General features: G+C 46.0%; 1 protein-coding gene across 7 annotated transcripts in view; it reads left to right on the forward strand.

Annotated features, from left to right (window-relative positions):
- Window positions 1-19,823, forward strand: part of DIP2A (disco interacting protein 2 homolog A) — a 152,069-nt gene that overhangs the window by 104,900 nt on the left and 27,346 nt on the right. For 3 of the 7 annotated variants that reach the window (XM_063933257.1, XM_063933261.1, XM_063933259.1), the window contains exons 2-12: window positions 3,325-3,396; window positions 7,755-7,874; window positions 9,418-9,561; window positions 9,787-10,029; window positions 10,396-10,524; window positions 10,614-10,733; window positions 10,843-11,040; window positions 12,229-12,320; window positions 13,970-14,080; window positions 14,160-14,283; window positions 15,346-15,455. In XM_063933257.1, the coding sequence (XP_063789327.1) occupies window positions 3,325-3,396; window positions 7,755-7,874; window positions 9,418-9,561; window positions 9,787-10,029; window positions 10,396-10,524; window positions 10,614-10,733; window positions 10,843-11,040; window positions 12,229-12,320; window positions 13,970-14,080; window positions 14,160-14,283; window positions 15,346-15,455 (1,463 nt within the window). The remainder of the gene's footprint in view (window positions 1-3,324; window positions 3,397-7,754; window positions 7,875-9,417; window positions 9,562-9,786; window positions 10,030-10,395; window positions 10,525-10,613; window positions 10,734-10,842; window positions 11,041-12,228; window positions 12,321-13,969; window positions 14,081-14,159; window positions 14,284-15,345; window positions 15,456-19,823) is intronic. The other 4 variants (XM_063933258.1, XM_063933260.1, XM_063933262.1 and 1 more) reach the window with 3 other exon arrangements.

Here is a 19,823-nt window from a genome sequence, read left to right on the forward strand (position 1 = left end):
TTTTTTTTTGGATTCCAAAAGTCACATTGGTTTGAACCACTTAAATCGGTGGAGTTAAAATATCTCACATGGAAAGTGGTCATGCTGTTGGCCCTGGCCTGGGCCAGGTGCGTGTTAGAATTGGCGGCTTTATCCTGTAAAAGCCCTCATCTGATTTTCCATTCGGACAGGGCGGAATTGAGGACTTGTCCTCAGTTTCTCCCTATGGTGGTTTTCAGCGTTTCACCTGAATCAACCTATTGTGGTGCCTGCGGCTACTAGGGACTTGGAGGACTCCAAGTTGCTAGATGTTGTCAGGGCCCTGAAAATATATGTTTCCAGGACGGCTGGAGTCAGAAAATCTGACTCGCTGTTTATCCTGTATGCACCCAACAAGCTGGGTGCTCCTGCTTCTAAGCAGACGATTGCTCTTTGGATTTGTAGTACAATTCAGCTTGCACATTCTGTGGCAGGCCTGCCACAGCCAAAATCTGTAAAAGCCCATTCCACACGGAAAGTGGGCTCATCTTGGGCGGCTGCCCGAGGGGTCTCGGCTTTACAACTTTGCCGAGCAGCTACTTGGTCAGGGGCAAACACGTTTGCTAAATTCTACAAATTTGATACCCTGGCTAAGGAGGACCTGGAGTTCTCTCATTCGGTGCTGCAGAGTCATCCGCACTCTCCCGCCCGTTTGGGAGCTTTGGTATAATCCCCATGGTCCTTTCGGAGTCCCCAGCATCCACTAGGACGTTAGAGAAAATAAGAATTTACTTACCAATAATTCTATTTCTCATAGTCCGTAGTGGATGCTGGGCGCCCATCCCAAGTGCGGATTGTCTGCATTACTTGTACATAGTTATTGTTACAAAAATCGGGTTATTGTTGTTGTGAGCCATCTTTTCAGAGGCTCCTGCTGTTAACTGGGTTCAGATCACAAGTTGTACGGTGTGATTGGTGTGGCTGGTAATGAGTCTTACCCGGGATTCAAAATCCTTCCTTATTGTGTACGCTCGTCCGGGCACAGTATCCTAACTGAGACTTGGAGGAGGGTCATAGGGGGAGGAGCCAGTGCACACCAGCTAGTCCTAAAGCTTTTACTTTGTGCCCAGTCTCCTGCGGAGCCGCTATTCCCCATGGTCCTTTTGGAGTCCCCAGCATCCACTACGGACTATGAGAAATAGAATTATCGGTAAGTAAATTCTTATTTTTGTATGTGTAATATAAATATTAAGTAGCAAATGTTCAAATAATCTTATTTACCTAGCATCTGTTTGTTATGCTGGGCGAACGCGCTACAGTTATCTTGCCGATCCGCAGAGTGTATGTGACCGACCAACCCAAAAATTTGGATTGGTCGGGCTTGCAGATCATCCAGTATGCCCCTCCGATTCGATATTTTCAAAGTGTCATGCCGGCCGCATCAGGCAGTGTATGCCCTACCGCGTCCGACCGAAGGACATTCCCCTGTTCCTTCACATGGAAATGAACTGGGAAATGTCTCTTCCCTGGGGGCAGAGCACTGATATCAGGTGACATACACTGTGATATATCACGCAGTGTTTGTCCCTCATATCGGCAGGGTCAGATAAAATGCCTGTCGGTCGGACGGCATTTTATTTGACAATGTATGCCCAGCATAAGTAGTTAGTAAGTCAGCTTGCAGAGGTCACCATTCAGGACAGATGCCATAGTTTGCTGTATATTCTCCATAATCCCTTAAGATTTTCTCACAGTCCTCTCGTTAGTCGCTTTGAGACTTGATATCTCTCCCTACACAGTAGCTTAAGAAGTGTGGCCTTGTGGAAAGCGGAATGCAATGTGAATTGGAGTTGTGTATTACGTCATTCTGTGGGTGTGGCCAGATACAAAAACGGTCACCAATGTATCGAGGCGGACACAACTCCCAAACTTGATAGCCTGTGCATAGGGATAGTAAAAAAAAAACATGTCATGTGTATACATTCCCCTGTGCTAAGTGAACATTTGTGGTACAATCTTTGAAATGTGGTAATTGGTTGAAGGAGTAAAATGCACAATAAAATAAACTGAGAGACTGAGCAATAGACTTAAAATAAACATTCCCATTAACCACATGTTTCTCCTCATATTAATAATGCAAATGTTTTGAATTATGCAAATTGTTTCAGTTTAAGAATACAGACAATGTTCATGTGCCAATCCATCTGCGGTGCTGTGTGCCAGCCCGGGGTTACAGAGTGCCGCTTAATCCTTTTAGCAGTTACTGTGTGCGCTGGCAGGGCGCAGGTTTGTTGTCTGCCTGTTATGCTGACAGGCGTATGTTTACACTGGCACAGTGCTGAGAAAGCGACACTGGCACAGTCCTTACAGGAAAACTCTGAGCACGTTCTTTATATCCACTGGACTGTTGGTGCAGGGACAGCTGCTTATCTTCTGTTTGATTCCCAGTCTTGGAATCCTATTACAGGGCTTACTTTGGGTTTTATGCCGCCTGCTCGCCCCTATGCAGGGTCTCCGGAGATAAGCCGCCTTGTAATAAAGAGATTTTCAGTGCATTAAATTTACCTCCCATGAGGTCGGTCTGTTGCTGTCACACTGTGCTGTGCTTCTAGTTACTGTCTCGCTGCCTGGTATGAACTCCTGGCATGCTGATGGGATTTTCTTAGTCATTCTAGCTAGTTTAGGGTAATCCGCGCTGTGATCTGTTACAGCAGCACCAGGACCCCTCCTCAGCCATATACGAGCACGTAGATATAACGACATTTTATTTAAGTAGTATAATTGTGTGTGTATATACTGTATGTGTGTGTGTATATGTGTATATATATATATGTATATATGTATATATATATATATATGTGTATATGTATGTGTATATATATATATATATACATATATATATATGTGTGTGTGTATGTATATGTGTGTGTATATATATATATATATATATGAGAGAGAGATCTATATATAGCTAGGGATAATTCCAAGTTGATCGCAGCAGGATTTTTGTTAGCAATTGGGCAAAACCATGTGCACTGCAGGGGAGGCAGATATAACATGTGCAGAGAGAGTTAGATTTGGGTGGGGTGTGTTCAATCTGCAATCTAAATTGCAGTGTAAAAATAATGCAGCCAGTATTTACCCTGCACAGAAATAAAATAACCCACCCAAATCTAACTCTTTCTGCACATGTTCTATCTGCCTCCCCTGCAGTGCACATGGTTTTGCCCAATTGCTATCAAAAATCCTGCTGCGATCAACTTGGAATTACCCCCATAGCTGTGTGATTGGTTTCTAGTGTTTTTAATCAATTGCATGTTCTGTGTTGTATGAGCGTTCTCTCACAAACGATCTTGTGTTTTCTAGGAGATATAACCCAGAAGGGATATGAGAAGAAGAGGGCTAAGTTGCTGGCTCGCTACATTCCGCTCATACAAGGTACCTTATTAATGCACATGTATGAGATATGGGGTTAGTGTGATTGCACTGATGTATGTACACGTGCCCAGTGGTGAATTTAGGGATCAGAGCGTCCCAAGGTGCAACATTATTGGTTGTCCCCCATCACATCACCCTTCAGGATGGGACCGGTACTAATTCCTCCAGACTGCCAAATCAGCCCCAACCTCACCGCTCCCCCCCCCCACGATTCCACAATTTACTGACCATGTCCCCACCACCCCCTCCCCCACCGGCAGTCATGCAGGGCAGCATGCTGTGTCGCCCCCACCAGCAAGTGTCACCCCTAGGCATGTTCCTCACCACCACTGCATGGGACCCATATTTGTTCCTGTCTGTGTATATGTATCTGTGTGCGCCAAAGTGAATAATCAGTGGTGTGCGGAGGCGATTCCATCCTAAGATACATCTGTATGCGAGTGTGGCTGTGTGTGTGTTACTCCTGTATGCTGGTCTGTACTTGTGTTACTTTTGCTGCAGAGGCAGGCTCAGGATTTTAGTGGGGGGGTAATAAATATATAAAAAAAATTTAGAAGATGGGAAGTCTCATGGCATAAACGCAGGAATTTAACAAGTGCCATCTCCACCCCCCATTTCCCTCCTTTCATCTTATTGTTGAATAATTGTCAGTCTATATCCATATGTACGTATATACAGCCTCAATGGGCTCTGTCATCTGGCTATAAGTTGTACTTTGTGTGCTTTTGTGTGTTCTGTTTTTTTTTTTTTTTTTTTTTTTATTATAGTTTTTTTTTTTTTTTTTTGCAGAGGAAGTATATTGGGGTTTTTTTTTTTTAGTGTTTCTGCATTTTGAGGGCTTCTGAAATTATCTGGAATACATCCTGAACATGTCAGTGTTCTCGTTTAAAAGTTGTGACACTGGTCCACAGGGCAGCACCGAAAGTGCTCTGTTTCTCATATCCACAGTATACTGTGTAGTGATTTTCTGTACTACCTAAAGTATATAATAATCCTATACTTATTTCACCAACTTTGAAAGAGTGGATATGTAGACCTAAGGTGTGAAACGTGAAATTGAAGATAAATCATAATTCAGTGTCAAATATTTGCAAAATATTCTCTTTAGGAGCTACCTCAAATTGGTGTCTGACTAGGCCCATCAAAAGATGACCTGACTAAATAAGTGCTAAGAGCCCATTTTATAATTCAGGGTCTGTCTGTGAATCCAGTTGTAGGGTCCTACCATGTGACACAGGCCCAGTGGGGAATCCATTTGTAGGGGCCCACCATCCATACAGACCCACTAGGGCAGGGGTGTCCAACCTTTCACCTTCCCTGGGCCACATTAGAAGATGAAAATTTGTTTTGGGCCACAAATAAAATAAAATAACAGTAACGATACCTGATCATCCTAAAAAACCATAGAAAACATAGTTAACATATTAAACTTACTTGTAGCTGTGCCCCTGTAGCTGCGTCCCTTGTAGTTGTGCCCCTGTAGCTGCGCCCCTTGTAGCTGCGCCCCTTGTAGCTGCACCCCTTGTAGTTGTGCCCCTTGTAGTTGTGCCCCTTGTAGTTGTGCCCCTTGTAGTTGTGCCCCTGTAGCTGTGCCCCTGTAGCTGCCCCCTTGTACTGTGCCCCTTGTAGCTGCGTCCCTTGTAGCTGTGCCCTTGTAGCTGTGCCACTATAGCTGCCCCCTTGTAGCTGCCCCCTTGTAGTTGTGCCCCTTGTAGCTGTGCCCCTTGTACTGTGCCCCTTGTAGTTGTGCCCCTGTAGCTGCCCCCTTGTACTGTGCCCCTGTAGCTGCCCCCTTGTACTGTGCCCCTTGTAGCTGCCCCCTTGTACTGTGCCCCTTGTAGCTGCCCCCTTGTACTGTGCCCCTTGTAGCTGCCCCCTTGTACTGTGCCCCTTGTAGCTGCCCCCTTGTACTGTGCCCCTTGTAGCTGCCCCCTTGTAGCTGCCCCCTTGTACTGTGCCCCTTGTAGTTGTGCCCCTTGTAGCTGCCCCCTTGTAGTTGTGCCCCTTGTAGCTGCCACCTTGTACTGTGCCCCTTGTAGTTGTGCCCCTTGTAGTTGTGCCCCTTGTAGCTGCCACCTTGTAGTTGTGCCCCTTGTAGTTGTGCCCCTTGTAGTTGTGCCCCTGTAGCTGCCACCTTGTACTGTGCCCCTTGTAGTTGTGCCCCTTGTAGTTGTGCCCCTGTAGCTGCCCCCTTGTACTGTGCCCCTTGTAGTTGCGCCCCTTGTAGTTGTGCCCCTGTAGTTGTGCCCCTTGTACTGTGCCCTTGTAGCTGTGCCCTTGTAGCTGTGCCCTTGTAGCTGTGCCCTTGTAGATGTGCCCCTTGTAGCTGTGCCACTATAGCTGTGCCCCTTGTAGCTGCGTCCCTTGTAGTTGTGCCCCTGTAGCTGCGCCCCTTGTAGCTGTGCCCCTTGTAGTTGTGCCCCTGTAGCTGTGCCCCTTGTACTGTGCCCCTTCTAGTTGTGCCCCTTGTAGTTGTGGCCCTGTAGCTGCCCCCTTGTACTGTGCCCCTTGTAGCTGCCCCCTTGTACTGTGCCCCTTGTAGTTGTGGCCCTGTAGCTGCCCCCTTGTACTATGCCCCTTGTAGTTGTGGCCCTGTAGCTGCCCCCTTGTACTGTGCCCCTTGTAGTTGTGGCCCTGTAGCTGCCCCCTTGTACTGTGCCCCTTGTAGCTGCGCCCTTGTACTGTGCCCCTTGTAGCTGTAAAAAAAAACACACACACGCACAAACACATACTTACCGCTCCTGCAGCGCTGCCTCCGTCTCCGTCCGCCGCTCCACGTGTTCTTGTACAACCAACTTCTCCCCTGGGCTCCTCTACTCTCGCGCTGCTCAGTCACGTGTGCCGCTATGCAGCAGAGGAGGGCTACACTGTGACTGACAGCGGAGAGGGCGTGAGCTGGTGCTGGTCCCAGCAGCAGCAATCCAATCAGGATGTGCTGACAGCCTGCTGGGGCTGGCTCAGCCTCACATGTGGTGTCCGTACTCCGGTAAAAAAAAACCTCTGCTGCAGTGCTGCTCCTGGGCCGCATTACTAGCCGACTTGGGCCGCATGCGGCCCGCGGGCCGCGGGTTGGACAAGCCTGCACTAGGGAATCCAGTTTTAGGAGCCCATTAAGGAAAAGAAAAACTGGTGAATCTAGGTTTTTTTCCCTTAGCATAACGTGTTATGAAATTGATCGCATGGTGGCAAATAATAATAATAATAATCATTTTATTTATATAGCGCTCTTTCTCCAACAGGACTCAAGGCGCTGAACTGATTTTTATAATAGGTTGTGGATCAGTGATAATACAGTGATCCATCCTTATATCGCTCCTTAATCACCTCCATCTAAATTCTCAACACAAAAGGGACTTAAAATGTGTCCGATTAATGATCACCCTCCTTCTAATAGTTCCTTCATTAGGACGCCAGAATTGGGCTACACTATAAACTAACATTTCCAAGAGTGAGGGGTAACTGTATCTTATTTCTTATCGCACACTGTAAAGGTTAGAGCGCAGCCAGCTTGTCTGTTTCTTGGTCCGTTTTGTGTCCCGTCCAGTTTGCTGAGTGATTTCTGCTGAGCGCTGTGTCCTGGCCTGGGCATAAGAAACAAACGAATCCTTTTATACCCCTTTCACACTGCCAATGCCGGATCCTACCCGGGAATTGGAAACTGGTCCTTCCCGGGTGGGATCCGGCATTGGCAGCTGCTGCAGGCTTTCCCGACCCGGCAATATGCCGGGTGGGTTGCCATAGCAGCGGCGGGGGGTGTAGCCGGCGGCAGCGCTGGGAGATGAGCTCATCTCTGGATCGCATCGACCCGGGAGCCCGTTTACGCAGCCACTGACCCGGTATTCAACCCGGGTATAACACTGCTTTATACCCGGGTTCAATTGCCGGGTCAGGTGACCCGGGATTTAGGCTATGACACTTTCACACCGCACACCGACCCGTGTCGACCCGGCAATATGCCGGTTCGATACCGGGTTTTATACAGCTGCAGTAACCCAGGTTATTTTCTGGTCGTGGCTCTGTGTAAAAGGCTCTCATAAAAATAACCAGAGACCCAGGAATCCAACCTGGGTAGTGAGCAGGGTAGCAGAACTAGTCTCCCCCGTCCTTACTACATATCCTGCTAGATGAGAGGAGCTTATTCTTCTCAATGTTTAAAACAGTGGTGTCAAAATGGTTAAGGAACATATGCATAATATGTTGCTTCTTGTACACGCTTGTTCTATTTTGCGTGATACAAAGTGCCCACAGAACAAAGAGTAGGGTTCTCTCATTAAGTAACTCCCTTGTGTTCAGTACATCATGGTTAGTTGTGAGAAAAACATTCATTTTATATTTGAAATCCTGTTATTTCCTCCCAGGGGTAGATCCTTCACTGCAAACAGAGAGCAAACTCACGGGCTTGTCCCAAGTGACAACGACCACAAATAAGCAGCAAAGGTCCCGCTCCACCAGCTCACGGGATGAGAGATATCGATCTGGTTAGTGATCTCACACAGAAGATGTGGGACCTTTTGCATGCTTACGGCTTTGCCTGCTGAAAAACCTCTAATCCCCAAAACTTGGCATGTTTCCTATATAAATCATAAAGCACCTGGTTCAGGCTTACCCTGACTTCCCACTGGATCTTTGGAGGTGGCCATTTGTGACTTAAGTGGAAGACAATAAAGAAACTCTCTGACAAACCTCCTGTAATCAGGCACTCCTATAGGGCTAGCAGCTGGTGATCACGCACAGTACATAGCTTGTTGTCTGTGCTTGCTGTAATGTACATCCGCGTCTCCCCTGTGTCTGCATCCAACATTGCAATCTGTCATCACTTCTGTTACTATAGGGTAAGTGTATGAAGCAGTGATAAGAGTGGAGAAGTCGCCCATGGCAACTAATCAGCATTGAAGTAACATTTATAATTTGCATACTATACAGTCGTATAGAGCAGCTGATTGGTTGCCATGGGCAACTTCTCCACTGGCTCACTTCTCCACTCTTATCACTGCTTTATAAATTTATCCCTTAGAGGCTAGTGAGCCAGTAATACAAACACTGGCGTCTGAGTGGCCCTTTCAGACGATGTCTGCATTCTCTAACCTATAAAACCGACCGTACGCTGCTCATATCGTAAGTCTATACACATTAGTTTATTACATGTACACCAGTGTTGTTCAAACCTGGGGGTAGATGTACTAGTTTCTAAAACAGACAAGTGGTGGTGTTGCTCTTAGTAACCATTCAGTTTCTCTCTTTCATTATCCAGAATGCAATGGAGAAATGATAGCTAGAATCTGATTGGTTGATGTGGTCAACACCTAAACTTGTCTATTTTAGAAGCTTTATTACGTCTACCCCTTGATCCTTAATGCACCCTAGCAGCCCAGGTTTCAATGCTATCCATGTTTAAGCACGAGTTGCTTAATTAGCACCTCAGTCATTTTCATTAAACCATCTGTGCTTAAGCATGAATATCCTTAAAACTTGGACTGTTAGGGCACCAGGAGGACTGCATTTGTGAAACACTGATGTACATAGTTATTGCGGGATGTGGTCCGTTTATCTACAATCAAAATCCTGGCGGTGAAAATACCGACAAGGTCAAAATACTGACATTTTAAATGTGAACAGGTCAAAAAGTCAACATGAGTTTTTCATGATTTTTTCATTGACACCCACTTGTTCATACTTTACCATCCCAGTGGGCCTGGAGGGGGAATATAATAGTGTGCTGATGCGAGGGTACACTGCACACTTATACAGTGTCCATGTCGACATACACACACAAAAAAAACAATGAAAAACTTGTCGACCTCTTAAATGACGGTATTTTGACCTGTCGACATTTTAAATGTCTGTATTTTGACCTTGTTGGTATTTTGACCGTCGCTCAATTGTTGATTGTAGGTATTTCATACTAAACCCGTCCTTGCATCTCTTTCCTCACTCATGTTCATTATATCTCACCTCTGCTCTAGATAATACACCAGCTACTGTTACTATTTACTCTCCATTCTCAAATGTCTCCATCCGTAGACCAACTTCTTGTCTCATGTGCAGATGTTCACACAGAGGCTGTGCAAGCAGCGTTGGCCAAATACAAGGAACGGAAAATGCCCATGCCTTCTAAAAGACGCTCTGCCCTCGTCCAATCTTCTGTAGAGACCTACACCCCACCAGGTAACTATAGCATTGCCTGGATGAAGAATAAACCTCATTGTCTGCTTACTGATTTGTGTTGTCCTCCTGGGTGATGTTACCGGTGAAGGTTCTCTCCTTCATACAATACTGCACTTTTTTTCCCTATGTCTTAACAGACTGTCTGATTTTCCTTTTTGGTCCTTATGTATTCTGCAATGTGCAGCCAGCATTGTTACTTAGCTGTCATGGTTATTTTGCTCACAGACACCTCGTCAGCTTCGGAGGATGAGGGCTCATTGCTCCGTCAGGGACGCATCACATCCACGCCGCTTCAAGATCATTCCAGCGTAGAGCCCTGGATTAGCAGAGTAACCCAGGGCTCCTCCACCTCATCATCAGCATCCTCCACCTCATCCCACCCAGGAGCCAAGCCTGCTGCCTCCAACAGTTGCCCTGTCATCGCAGCTGCCACCATGTTGGCAGACCTCATGGCGCATGCCCAGATAGGTCAGTATCGGGGCATGTGCTGGCAATTCTTTACGAATAGAGTAGCACTGTAATATTGGCCAGGTAGACTTAAGGCAGACTGCCAACCTAGCAGGAGAAGTTGGTCAATGTCATGGCAGAGTGTTAAGGATTCTGGCATACGTAAAGGTTGTTGACATTGGACGTTTGTTTTCAAAGACATTTCCTGTTGGAAGGCGTACAGCCTTTATAGAAGTCATTGATGGCATTAACTAGCAGAGAAAAGTTTTAATTGCTAATATTATGTCACGGCAGTGACCAAGACAGAGGCGTTTGATAATTGGGTGACATCATAAGGTTTCAGACTATGATCAGTACCATGTGTCATTTCTTCATCCTGATAACCAGAGAGTCTTTCTGCGCCACCTGACGTGACTACCGGACTCCTAGGAAACTCCCATCATGAGCGTCCGCAGGTGGCATCTGTTCGTGGAGTGCCACGGGGGTTCAACAGCAGCATATTAGAAACAGCTGATGGTGCGTTAGTATTATTAAATGCTTTGAGTAGACATGCTAAAAATGAAATGTACACATCGGTCTTAATGCTCCACGTTCCTCCCGGGTAGGTGTGCCAGTCAACAGCAGAGTCTCTTCCAAAATTCAGCAACTTCTAAATACCCTAAAAAGGCCAAAGCGTCCACCGCTCAGAGAGTTCTTTTTGGATGATTTTGAAGAGCTTCTGGAAGGTAATAGTGGAGGACGTTGGTCTCTTATTTGGCGTGCTGTTTAGATCTTTGTTTTTGGGAATGAGTGCTTGCTCCTCATACTGAACTATTACCCTGTCACATTGTTTAGTCCAGCAGCCAGACCCCAACCAGCCAAAACCTGAAGGCACGGAGGTGGCATTGCTCAAAGGAGAACCTCTTGGCGTTGTGTCGAACTGGCCTCCTTCATTGCTGACTGCTCTACATCGTTGGGGGACCACTCAACCGAAAGCCCCTTGTCTTACTTCCTTGGACTCCACCGGGAAAGCATTGTACACACTCACCTATGGTATATAGCTCACTTGTTCTCTTCCTCTTTTTGCTTTTGCACAGATGACTATAAAAAGGCTTTGCTTTGTATTCGCTAGGTTTGAGTTTTGCCAAAATCTGCATGACTTTTGTTTCTTATATTGTGGTTTTCACGTCCAGGAACCAAAGTGCGAGATCGTTGACTGTATAAAGCACTTTTGTTTTTATTTTCAGATTAGGGTTCTGTACGTGGCTGAATCGTTTTTGTTAGATGATTTGTTTATCAGCCAGAATATGAAAAATAAAGTATTGTTATTACTACAAGTGAAGGCCCTAACCTGCACAGCCAAATCCTCCCACCCCACTCCCACCCCACAGCTGCATTCTTACCTGTTCCTGGCAGGTACTCCATCCTCTGTCCCATCGCTGGCAGAAGTGGGAGCACTTGGGACGAGCAGGTTGCTCCCGGGCCCCCACTGCAACACACATGTTATAGACTGGACAGACCATTATAGATTATGGTCTTATTTTTTTAATGGCCTTTAGGCCATGTCTTAGAGGTTGCTTATCACATTAAACTGCTGCAAATAACTTTCTTTTATATGCTAGAAGACATAATCCACACTTTATGTATCTGAAAATGGAAATGTCCCCAGAAGTGTGAAATTGGTCATATAAATGTACTTTCTCCAGAAAGACTATCTTGTTCTAGTTATTTCTGTTTTGTCAGCACTCTACCTTTTGCTAGTATGGGAAATTAAAGATGAAAGGCCACTGTTCGGCAATGAGAAAAGAAATACAGATATAGCAGGACCGTGTTACCTACTGCAGGTTTACGCTTCCTGCCATCAGCCTCACTGATGTCACTACCTTGCACGGTTATATTCAGTTAGTGGTTATAACCCCAAGCATGAATCCCTGATGGTGGTCTGGACCCCGCAGCTTCATGAACTGTAAGTAAAAGTCAGCGAGACAACTGCAAAATTGAGGGGGTACACGCGGGGAAACCCCACTGATTCCGCGCAGTAGTCCCTGCGGCGAAAAAAGGCTTTTTCATTTAATAGCCTGTCCCTGTGCCACAGAGATTTTAGCTGGCAATTCGCTCATTAAATATGCCCGAAAGGCTGTCCAACTTTTGCAGAGGTTTCTTAAGTTGACAATTATGATTTTATTTTAATTTAATGGAGACCAATGTTTTGGGGTGGTTGTTTTTTTTTTTCTCTATTAGGCAAATTATGGAGCCGGAGTGTTAAACTAGCATACACCCTCTTAAGCAAGCTGACCAGCAAGAATGAGTCTCTTCTTAAACCAGGAGACCGGGTAGGTAATATTCAGATGCCATGAAGGTGTCTGGCTTATACAGCAAGACCACTATAAAGGGTTTAGATCACCCCCAGGAGGGTTAGGGTCAGGAGTCAAATTGCCGCCTTTTACAGCAGTTGATGCAGCAGGTTCTTGAAGATTAAGAAGCTGGCACATTGAGTGTGGGATCATGCCATGGTCAGTTCACACCTACTCCAGACTCTCCAACATGACTCCTTCCACCAGGTACAAAATGCTCTGTCCCGGACTTCCCAATTAATTACCGATTGCAGTCACCTGTGTTTAAAAACAGTTTAACACAGGTGACTGCAATTAGGTGGGAAATGCCATGAGCAAAGCATTTTCTATCTGGTGGAAGTGGTCATATTAGTGGGTCTGCTGGTTATGTGCCAAGCACTTCTGCCTGGAGAACCGCAGTGTTTTCTGCAGCTAAACCCTGGCTCCTGGGCAGATCTGCTGAAGTTGTTCTTAGCCAGAAAATCACTGATCATAGAGGACAGTATCTTGTGCTCAGCTGCACAGTAGATGTTATGGAGTAGTGCTGTATCTTGGTTTCTGAAGACAGACTTTCTATGAATGTTATACGTTGTGTTTATATGAGGCAAGTGTTATCTTAGTTTAAGTTGCCCTTTAAGTACTGCAACTGTTTTGTCTAAAGCAAATGACCTTACATAGGCTGACCATATTATCCCTTTAACCTGGGACACTCATGAATTACACAGGTTCTGTGGCTGGCTGACTACAAGCCTGCATTTCAACTGGTTTTAAGCAGCCACAGAACCTGTGTAATTCATGAGTGTCCCAGGTTAAAGGGATAATATGGTCAGCCTACCTTACGTGGCTTTACAGAGCTCACAGTACACAGGGGAAGGGGGGCAAAAGAAGAGAAGTTGCCCATAGCAACCAATGTTAAATGCTAACTAGAATTTAATTGTTAGCTATGAGCAACTTGTACACTCTTTAAAAGGCTTGATCCCCCATAGTCTTACTTACAGAATGAAAATTACATGTCTATTATTTTGTAATTTTAAGAAAATAGGGACATTAGTTGTTTTGATAATAATAACCTGAACTGTAATGCACAAGACTATCTTTAGCGGTCAGTTTTACTGGAGACACTTTTATAAAACTAATATTGTGTTGTGTCTAAAGGTGGGTACACACTGACAGATATATCTGCCGATCAATTGATTGGTAGATTTATCTATGGACGGATCGGGCAGTGTGTTGAGCATACATACTGCCCGATCCGTCGGGGACTGATGTCATGAACTGGGCGGGCGTGTACACACGTCCGCCCAGTTCAGCTGTCAATCACCGCCGGCTGTCGCAGCATGTCAGCCGACCGCCCGTACACACACAGCGACGAACCAATATATCGGTAGCTATATTGGCCGTCGGCTGTGCAGCGGGGCCGACGCGATACGTCTGTGAACGACTGAGTTCACAGACGTATCAGCCATACACACCGGCCGACGGACCCGCAATATATCGGCCATTCAAGAGAATGCCCGCTATATCAGTCAGTGTGTACCCACCTTAAGGGACGTAGATCAGTCCACAGACAGGTTTATTACAGTATTAAAGTATGTTCTAAGTATTTATAATAACATGACCATTTTATCTACCATCCATTACATGTGCAGGTGGCTCTTGTGTTTCCCAATAATGACCCTGTGATGTTCATGGTGGCATTTTATGGGTGCCTCCTTTCAGACCTTATTCCCGTGCCCATTGAAGTACCCCTTACCAGAAAGGTAACTTATCCTGTCAGCTGTTTGGCATGAGTGTAATATGATGGGTATACCCAGTTTCTCACACTTTGCTTTTACGCAGGACGCAGGCAGCCAGCAGATCGGCTTCCTCCTGGGTAGTTGTGGGGTGTCGTTGGCACTTACAACAGATGCCTGCCAAAAAGGACTGCCAAAGGCTCAGACAGGAGAAGTGGTGACATTCAAAGGTGAAGATCCCCTGCTCACCCCACGGGAAGATACTCTTATTGCTTGTTTTGTGAGATAGGACAAACAGAAATAATAAAATAATCCTGTATGGTGGGTCCCGAGTCAGACGTGTAGTGAGAGACTGGCTGTCACTGCAGGGGACAGAGTGATGGGGTGACAGGAGCTGGTCGAAAGATGTTACTCTGTATATCTGCAATTAGTGACAGCAGTTATATAGATCTTATTTACTGGATATAGGCCCTGGGGTATCCGGTTTATAGACAGTGTCTAGTTAGACAGTCAATATATAGACACCACATGTTAGACAGACATTCGGTCGACAGGGTCAAAAGATCGATATAAAGACACTTTAAAAAAAAAATTTTTTGCATGTTTGTGGATTTCATACCTTCTCTGTCCATGTCGACATAGTTGGTTATAAACCTTGTGGCGAGCGGATGCCTTTCTACAATTGGGGGTCCCAGATGACAAAACTGTCCACACAAACCAAAAAAATGCAAAAGACATGGTGTCTACCCTTTTCGTGTCGACCTTTTGACCCTGTCGACATTTTCACCCTGTCGACCAAATGTCCGTCTTAACTCAGGGGTGGGTAACCTTCGGCCCTCCAGCTGTTCTTGAACTACACATACCAGCATGCCTTGCTACACTTTTGGTATTTGGTCATGCTAAAACTGTTGCAGGGCATGCTGGGATGTGTAGTTCAACAACAGCTGGAGGGCTGAAGGTTCCCCATCCCTGGTCTAACTAGACACCGTCTATCTATCAACCCATACCCGGCCCTGGTCCTGTGAGTTTGAACACTGCAAACTCTGCTTCTCCACCACAGGCCACATGTCCCAAATGTGACGCCACGATTTTCAGTTTTAGGGTCGTTCTGTGGGAAGGCGGAATTATGCCCATTTTTGTGGCCTATACCAAGAAACCATTTATATTTGTACCACTCAGCACACTAGGTTATGCAGAACGTGGTGGTGGTGAAATTCTACCACTCATTCACATACATAGCATCAACATATATAACCATTAAGTAAGTTGGGCATGTTCTCTTATTTTTTTAGGTTGGCCCCGGCTAGCATGGTTCGTTATAGATGGAAAGCACTTAATGAAGCCTCCCAAAGATTGGCATCCACATATCCGAGATGCCAGCAATGATCCAGCTTATATTGAGGTAAACCGTTTGAATAGGCGCTATAGGATATTTCCGTTGTATCGCTATAGCCTCACTTTGTGTATTGCTTTCCCGCAGTTGCTGGTGCAGGAAGTAGGGAGCACGGTTCCTGCAGTGCTACAGTTACATCACATTAACAAGCTCTTTACTCATGTTCCCTATAGCAACAGTGTCAGAGTATTACCCCTTAGGAAGAGGAGATGTGTGCAAACATGGCTAATATTCCAGTTTAGAGAAGAGGAGTTAAAAAAAAAAAAAAAAAAAGGCAAGGATATTAGGATATTTCACTTATACATTGTCATAATGTTTCAGATTGACAAGCTGTAGAAGCCAAGTATTGGATGCAAATGTGAATCCTCGTTTAAAGCAGCTCTCAAATTTTAGTACACATGGCCGGTAGAGGCTAGATCCCCCTCTCTCAGGATCTAGTGTGGTGGTCACAGATCTGCAGAACTTGAAGACCTGTTTTTTTTGGATTCCAGTTAAAATGCCGGCTGTCGGGATTCTGGCGTTCAGGATACCGACGCCGGAATCCCAGCTCACCAGGGCTACTGCCACTCGTGGGTGTCCACGACACCCATAGAGTGGGAATAGATCCTGTGGCGAGCGTAGCGAACCTGCAAGGATGATAGGTCGACATTCAGTAAGTCGACAACATATGTTCAACCTGGTCAAAAGGTTGATGGGTTCAAATGGTCGACACAAGTTGGTTTTGTTTTGTTTTTACATTTTTATATTAACTTCTTCATACACTACCACAGTGGTTTCCAAACTTTTTTTTAATCACGGCACCCTAGAATATCAGAATTTTTTTCACGGCACCCCTAGGCCAAAAATTTCTTATTGAGAAATTTAGAAAGAAATATTACATTAAGTAGATCGCGTTTATATGTCATCCTTAGGGTCAGTTGTGTGGTGAGGGACAAGATTTACTTCTGTTTGATCACATATTTTATGATTGGCAGCCACCAGCACTTGTTTTGCCTATTATATTGACCATGAATAATTTGAATTGGTCCTGGACCTCCAACCCAGGGCACCCCTGCAAGTGTCCCGAGGCACCCCAGGGAGCCACGGCACACAGTTTGGGAACCTCTGCACTACCAGTCACGTGGACCATGATTGGAAACGGTAACCTTGCGTGAAGCATGGTGAGAAAAGCAATAAACTAATTGGGGTTTCGTGTGCTGAAACGTAGAGTCTGACACCCAAAACCATAAAATCCGTGTGTTGATCTTTTTATGTGTCGACCATTTCTGTGCAGATCTTTTCACGTCGGCCTTGTGCATATCGACCATTTTGGCGTCTGTCTTTTTACTGCCGACCTTTTGAACCACACTGCGCGAGAGCCATAAGCCAGACAGCATCTGGAATGCATTAGTGCTGTTAAACAATAAAATATTGGAGCCAAGTAGCTTACACACACCTTGAAGATATAATACTATCTGCTTGAGATCTGGGGATTTCAGCTGTTTCCGTTAAATTTAGAAAAAATTCCCTTTTTTTTTTTCTATTTTCAACAATAGGATTTGGCAGGCGATCATATTATGTTGTGCTTATTTAACTTTAACTATGTTGTATCTGGCTGCAGAGAAGCTGGTAAGTTTAATAAAATAGTCCGGTTATCAGGCCCTCTAATGTAATTTGCTACATAGAGGGGTATATTCAATTGGCGTCTGATCCATTCCGACATGCATTTGTCAGGAATGGATTCGACAACCTGTGATTCGACAACCCCTATTCTATCCCATCTCAATTCAACTTTTTCAAGTCAAATTGAGATGAGGAACCCAGAGGAGGAGAGGGGGCAGGGGGAGACAGCCGCCGGCAGCCAGAGGAGATCAGCGCTGCAGAAGGATGTCACACAGCCGCCCGACCTCACAACCGCTTGCTGGAGCCGGGTGGAAGCTGCCGTGAGCGGCGCGGCTGTGTGACATCCTGCTGCGGCTCTCCCCCCTCTCCTCCTCTGGGTCCGTATCTCAGTCCGACAAAATCTTTTGATGTCGGACTGAGATGGTGGAAAAGGGGGCCAAAACCTTTCGGTTTTGGCCCCGTTTTCGACACAAGCACGTGGATCGCCAGCTATACAGCCGATCCACGTGCTTTTCAACAAGTCGAATTTCTCAACTTGTAGAAAATATTGAATAGGTTGGAACCCCTTCCGACCTAAAAAGTCGAAAACTGCCGTCTTTTCGACAGACGGCAGCTATCGACGTCAATTGAATATACCCCAGAGTATGTTAAGCAGTGTTTTATCCAGTGCTCTAGGCTATACCTGGCAGGCTTCCTCCAGTAGCACAGGAGTACAGATGTGACCTGTAAAGTAAACTGGACTTGGAACAAGCACTGTAGTCCAACATCCAGACTTGTACACCCATGTTGTCGGACTAAACTATGGTCACACCCGGCCTGCATTTTATGAAATGCATGATCTGGAGGAACATTGACCATGATAGCTTAGAGCACAGAATAAGCCTTTCATATTCGTTATTTCTCTATCGTCCTAGTGGATGCTGGGGTTCCTGAAAGGACCATGGGGAATAGCGGCTCCGCAGGAGACAGGGCACAAAAAGTAAAGCTTTAGGATCAGGTGGTGTGCACTGGCTCCTCCCCCTATGACCCTCCTCCAAGCCTCAGTTAGATTTTTGTGCCCGGCCGAGAAGGGTGCAATCTAGGTGGCTCTCCTAAAGAGCTGCTTAGAAAAGTTTAGCTTAGGTTTTTTATTTTACAGTGAGTCCTGCTGGCAACAGGATCACTGCAACGAGGGACTTAGGGGAGAAGAAGTGAACTCACCTGCGTGCAGGATGGATTGGCTTCTTTGGCTACTGGACATTAGCTCCAGAGGGACGATCACAGGTACAGCCTGGATGGTCACCGGAGCCTCGCCGCCGGCCCCCTTGCAGATGCTGAAACGAGAAGAGGTCCAGAATCGGCGGCAGAAGACTCCTCAGTCTTCTTAAGGTAGCGCACAGCACTGCAGCTGTGCGCCATTTCCTCTCAGCATACTTCACACGGCAGTCACTGAGGGTGCAGGGCGCTGGGAGGGGGGCGCCCTGGGAGGCAAATGAAAACCTTTTTTGGCTAAAAATACCTCACATATAGCCTCCGGGGGCTATATGGAGATATTTAACCCCTGCCAGAATCCATTAAAGAGCGGGAGACGAGCCCGCCGAAAAAGGGGCGGGGCCTATCTCCTCAGCACACAGCGCCATTTTCCCTCACAGAAAGGCTGGAGGGAAGGCTCCCAGGCTCTCCCCTGCACTGCACTACAGAAACAGGGTTAAAACAGAGAGGGGGGGGCACTAATTTGGCGTTAGAAATATATAAAAGATGCTATAAGGGAAAACACTTATATAAGGTTGTCCCTATATAATTATAGCGTTTTTGGTGTGTGCTGGCAAACTCTTCCTCTGTCTCTCCAAAGGGCTAGTGGGTCCTGTCCTCTATCAGAGCATTCCCTGTGTGTGTGCTGTGTGTCGGTACGTGTGTGTCGACATGTATGAGGACGATGTTGGTGAGGAGGCGGAGCAATTGCCTGTAATGGTGATGTCACTCTCTAGGGAGTCGACACCGGAATGGATGGCTTATTTAGGGAATTACGTGATAATGTCAACACGCTGCAAGGTCGGTTGACGACATGAGACGGCCGACAAACAATTAGTACCGGTCCAGACGTCTCAGAAACACCGTCAGGGGTTTTAAAACGCCCGTTTACTTTAGTCGGTCGACACAGACACGGACACTGAATCCAGTGTCGACGGTGAATAAACAAACGTATTCCTTATTAGGGCCACACGTTAAGGGCAATGAAGGAGGTGTTACATATTTCTGATACTACAAGTACCACAAAAGAGGGTATTATGTGGGATGTGAAAAAACTACCGTAGTTTTTCCTGAATCAGATAAATTAAATGAAGTGTGTGATGATGCGTGGGTTCCCCCCGATAGAAAATTATGGGCGGTATACCCTTTCCCGCCAGAAGTTAGGGCGCGTTGGGAAACACCCCTTAGGGTGGATAAGGCGCTCACACGCTTATCAAAACAAGTGGCGGTACCGTCTATAGATAGGGCCGTCCTCAAGGAGCCAGCTGACAGGAGGCTGGAAAATATCATAAAAAGTATATACACACATACTGGTGTTATACTGCGACCAGCGATCGCCTCAGCCTGGATGTGCAGAGCTGGGGTGGCTTGGTCGGATTCCCTGACTAAAAATATTGATACCCTTGACAGGGACAGTATTTTATTGACTATAGAGCATTTAAAGGATGCATTTTCTATATATGCGAGATGCACAGAGGGATATTTGCACTCTGGCATCAAGAGTAAGTGCGATGTCCATATCTGCCAGAAGATGTTTATGGACAC

This window comes from Pseudophryne corroboree, chromosome 7 (assembly GCF_028390025.1).
Source record: "Pseudophryne corroboree isolate aPseCor3 chromosome 7, aPseCor3.hap2, whole genome shotgun sequence".
Classification (NCBI taxonomy): Eukaryota; Metazoa; Chordata; class Amphibia; order Anura; family Myobatrachidae; genus Pseudophryne; species Pseudophryne corroboree.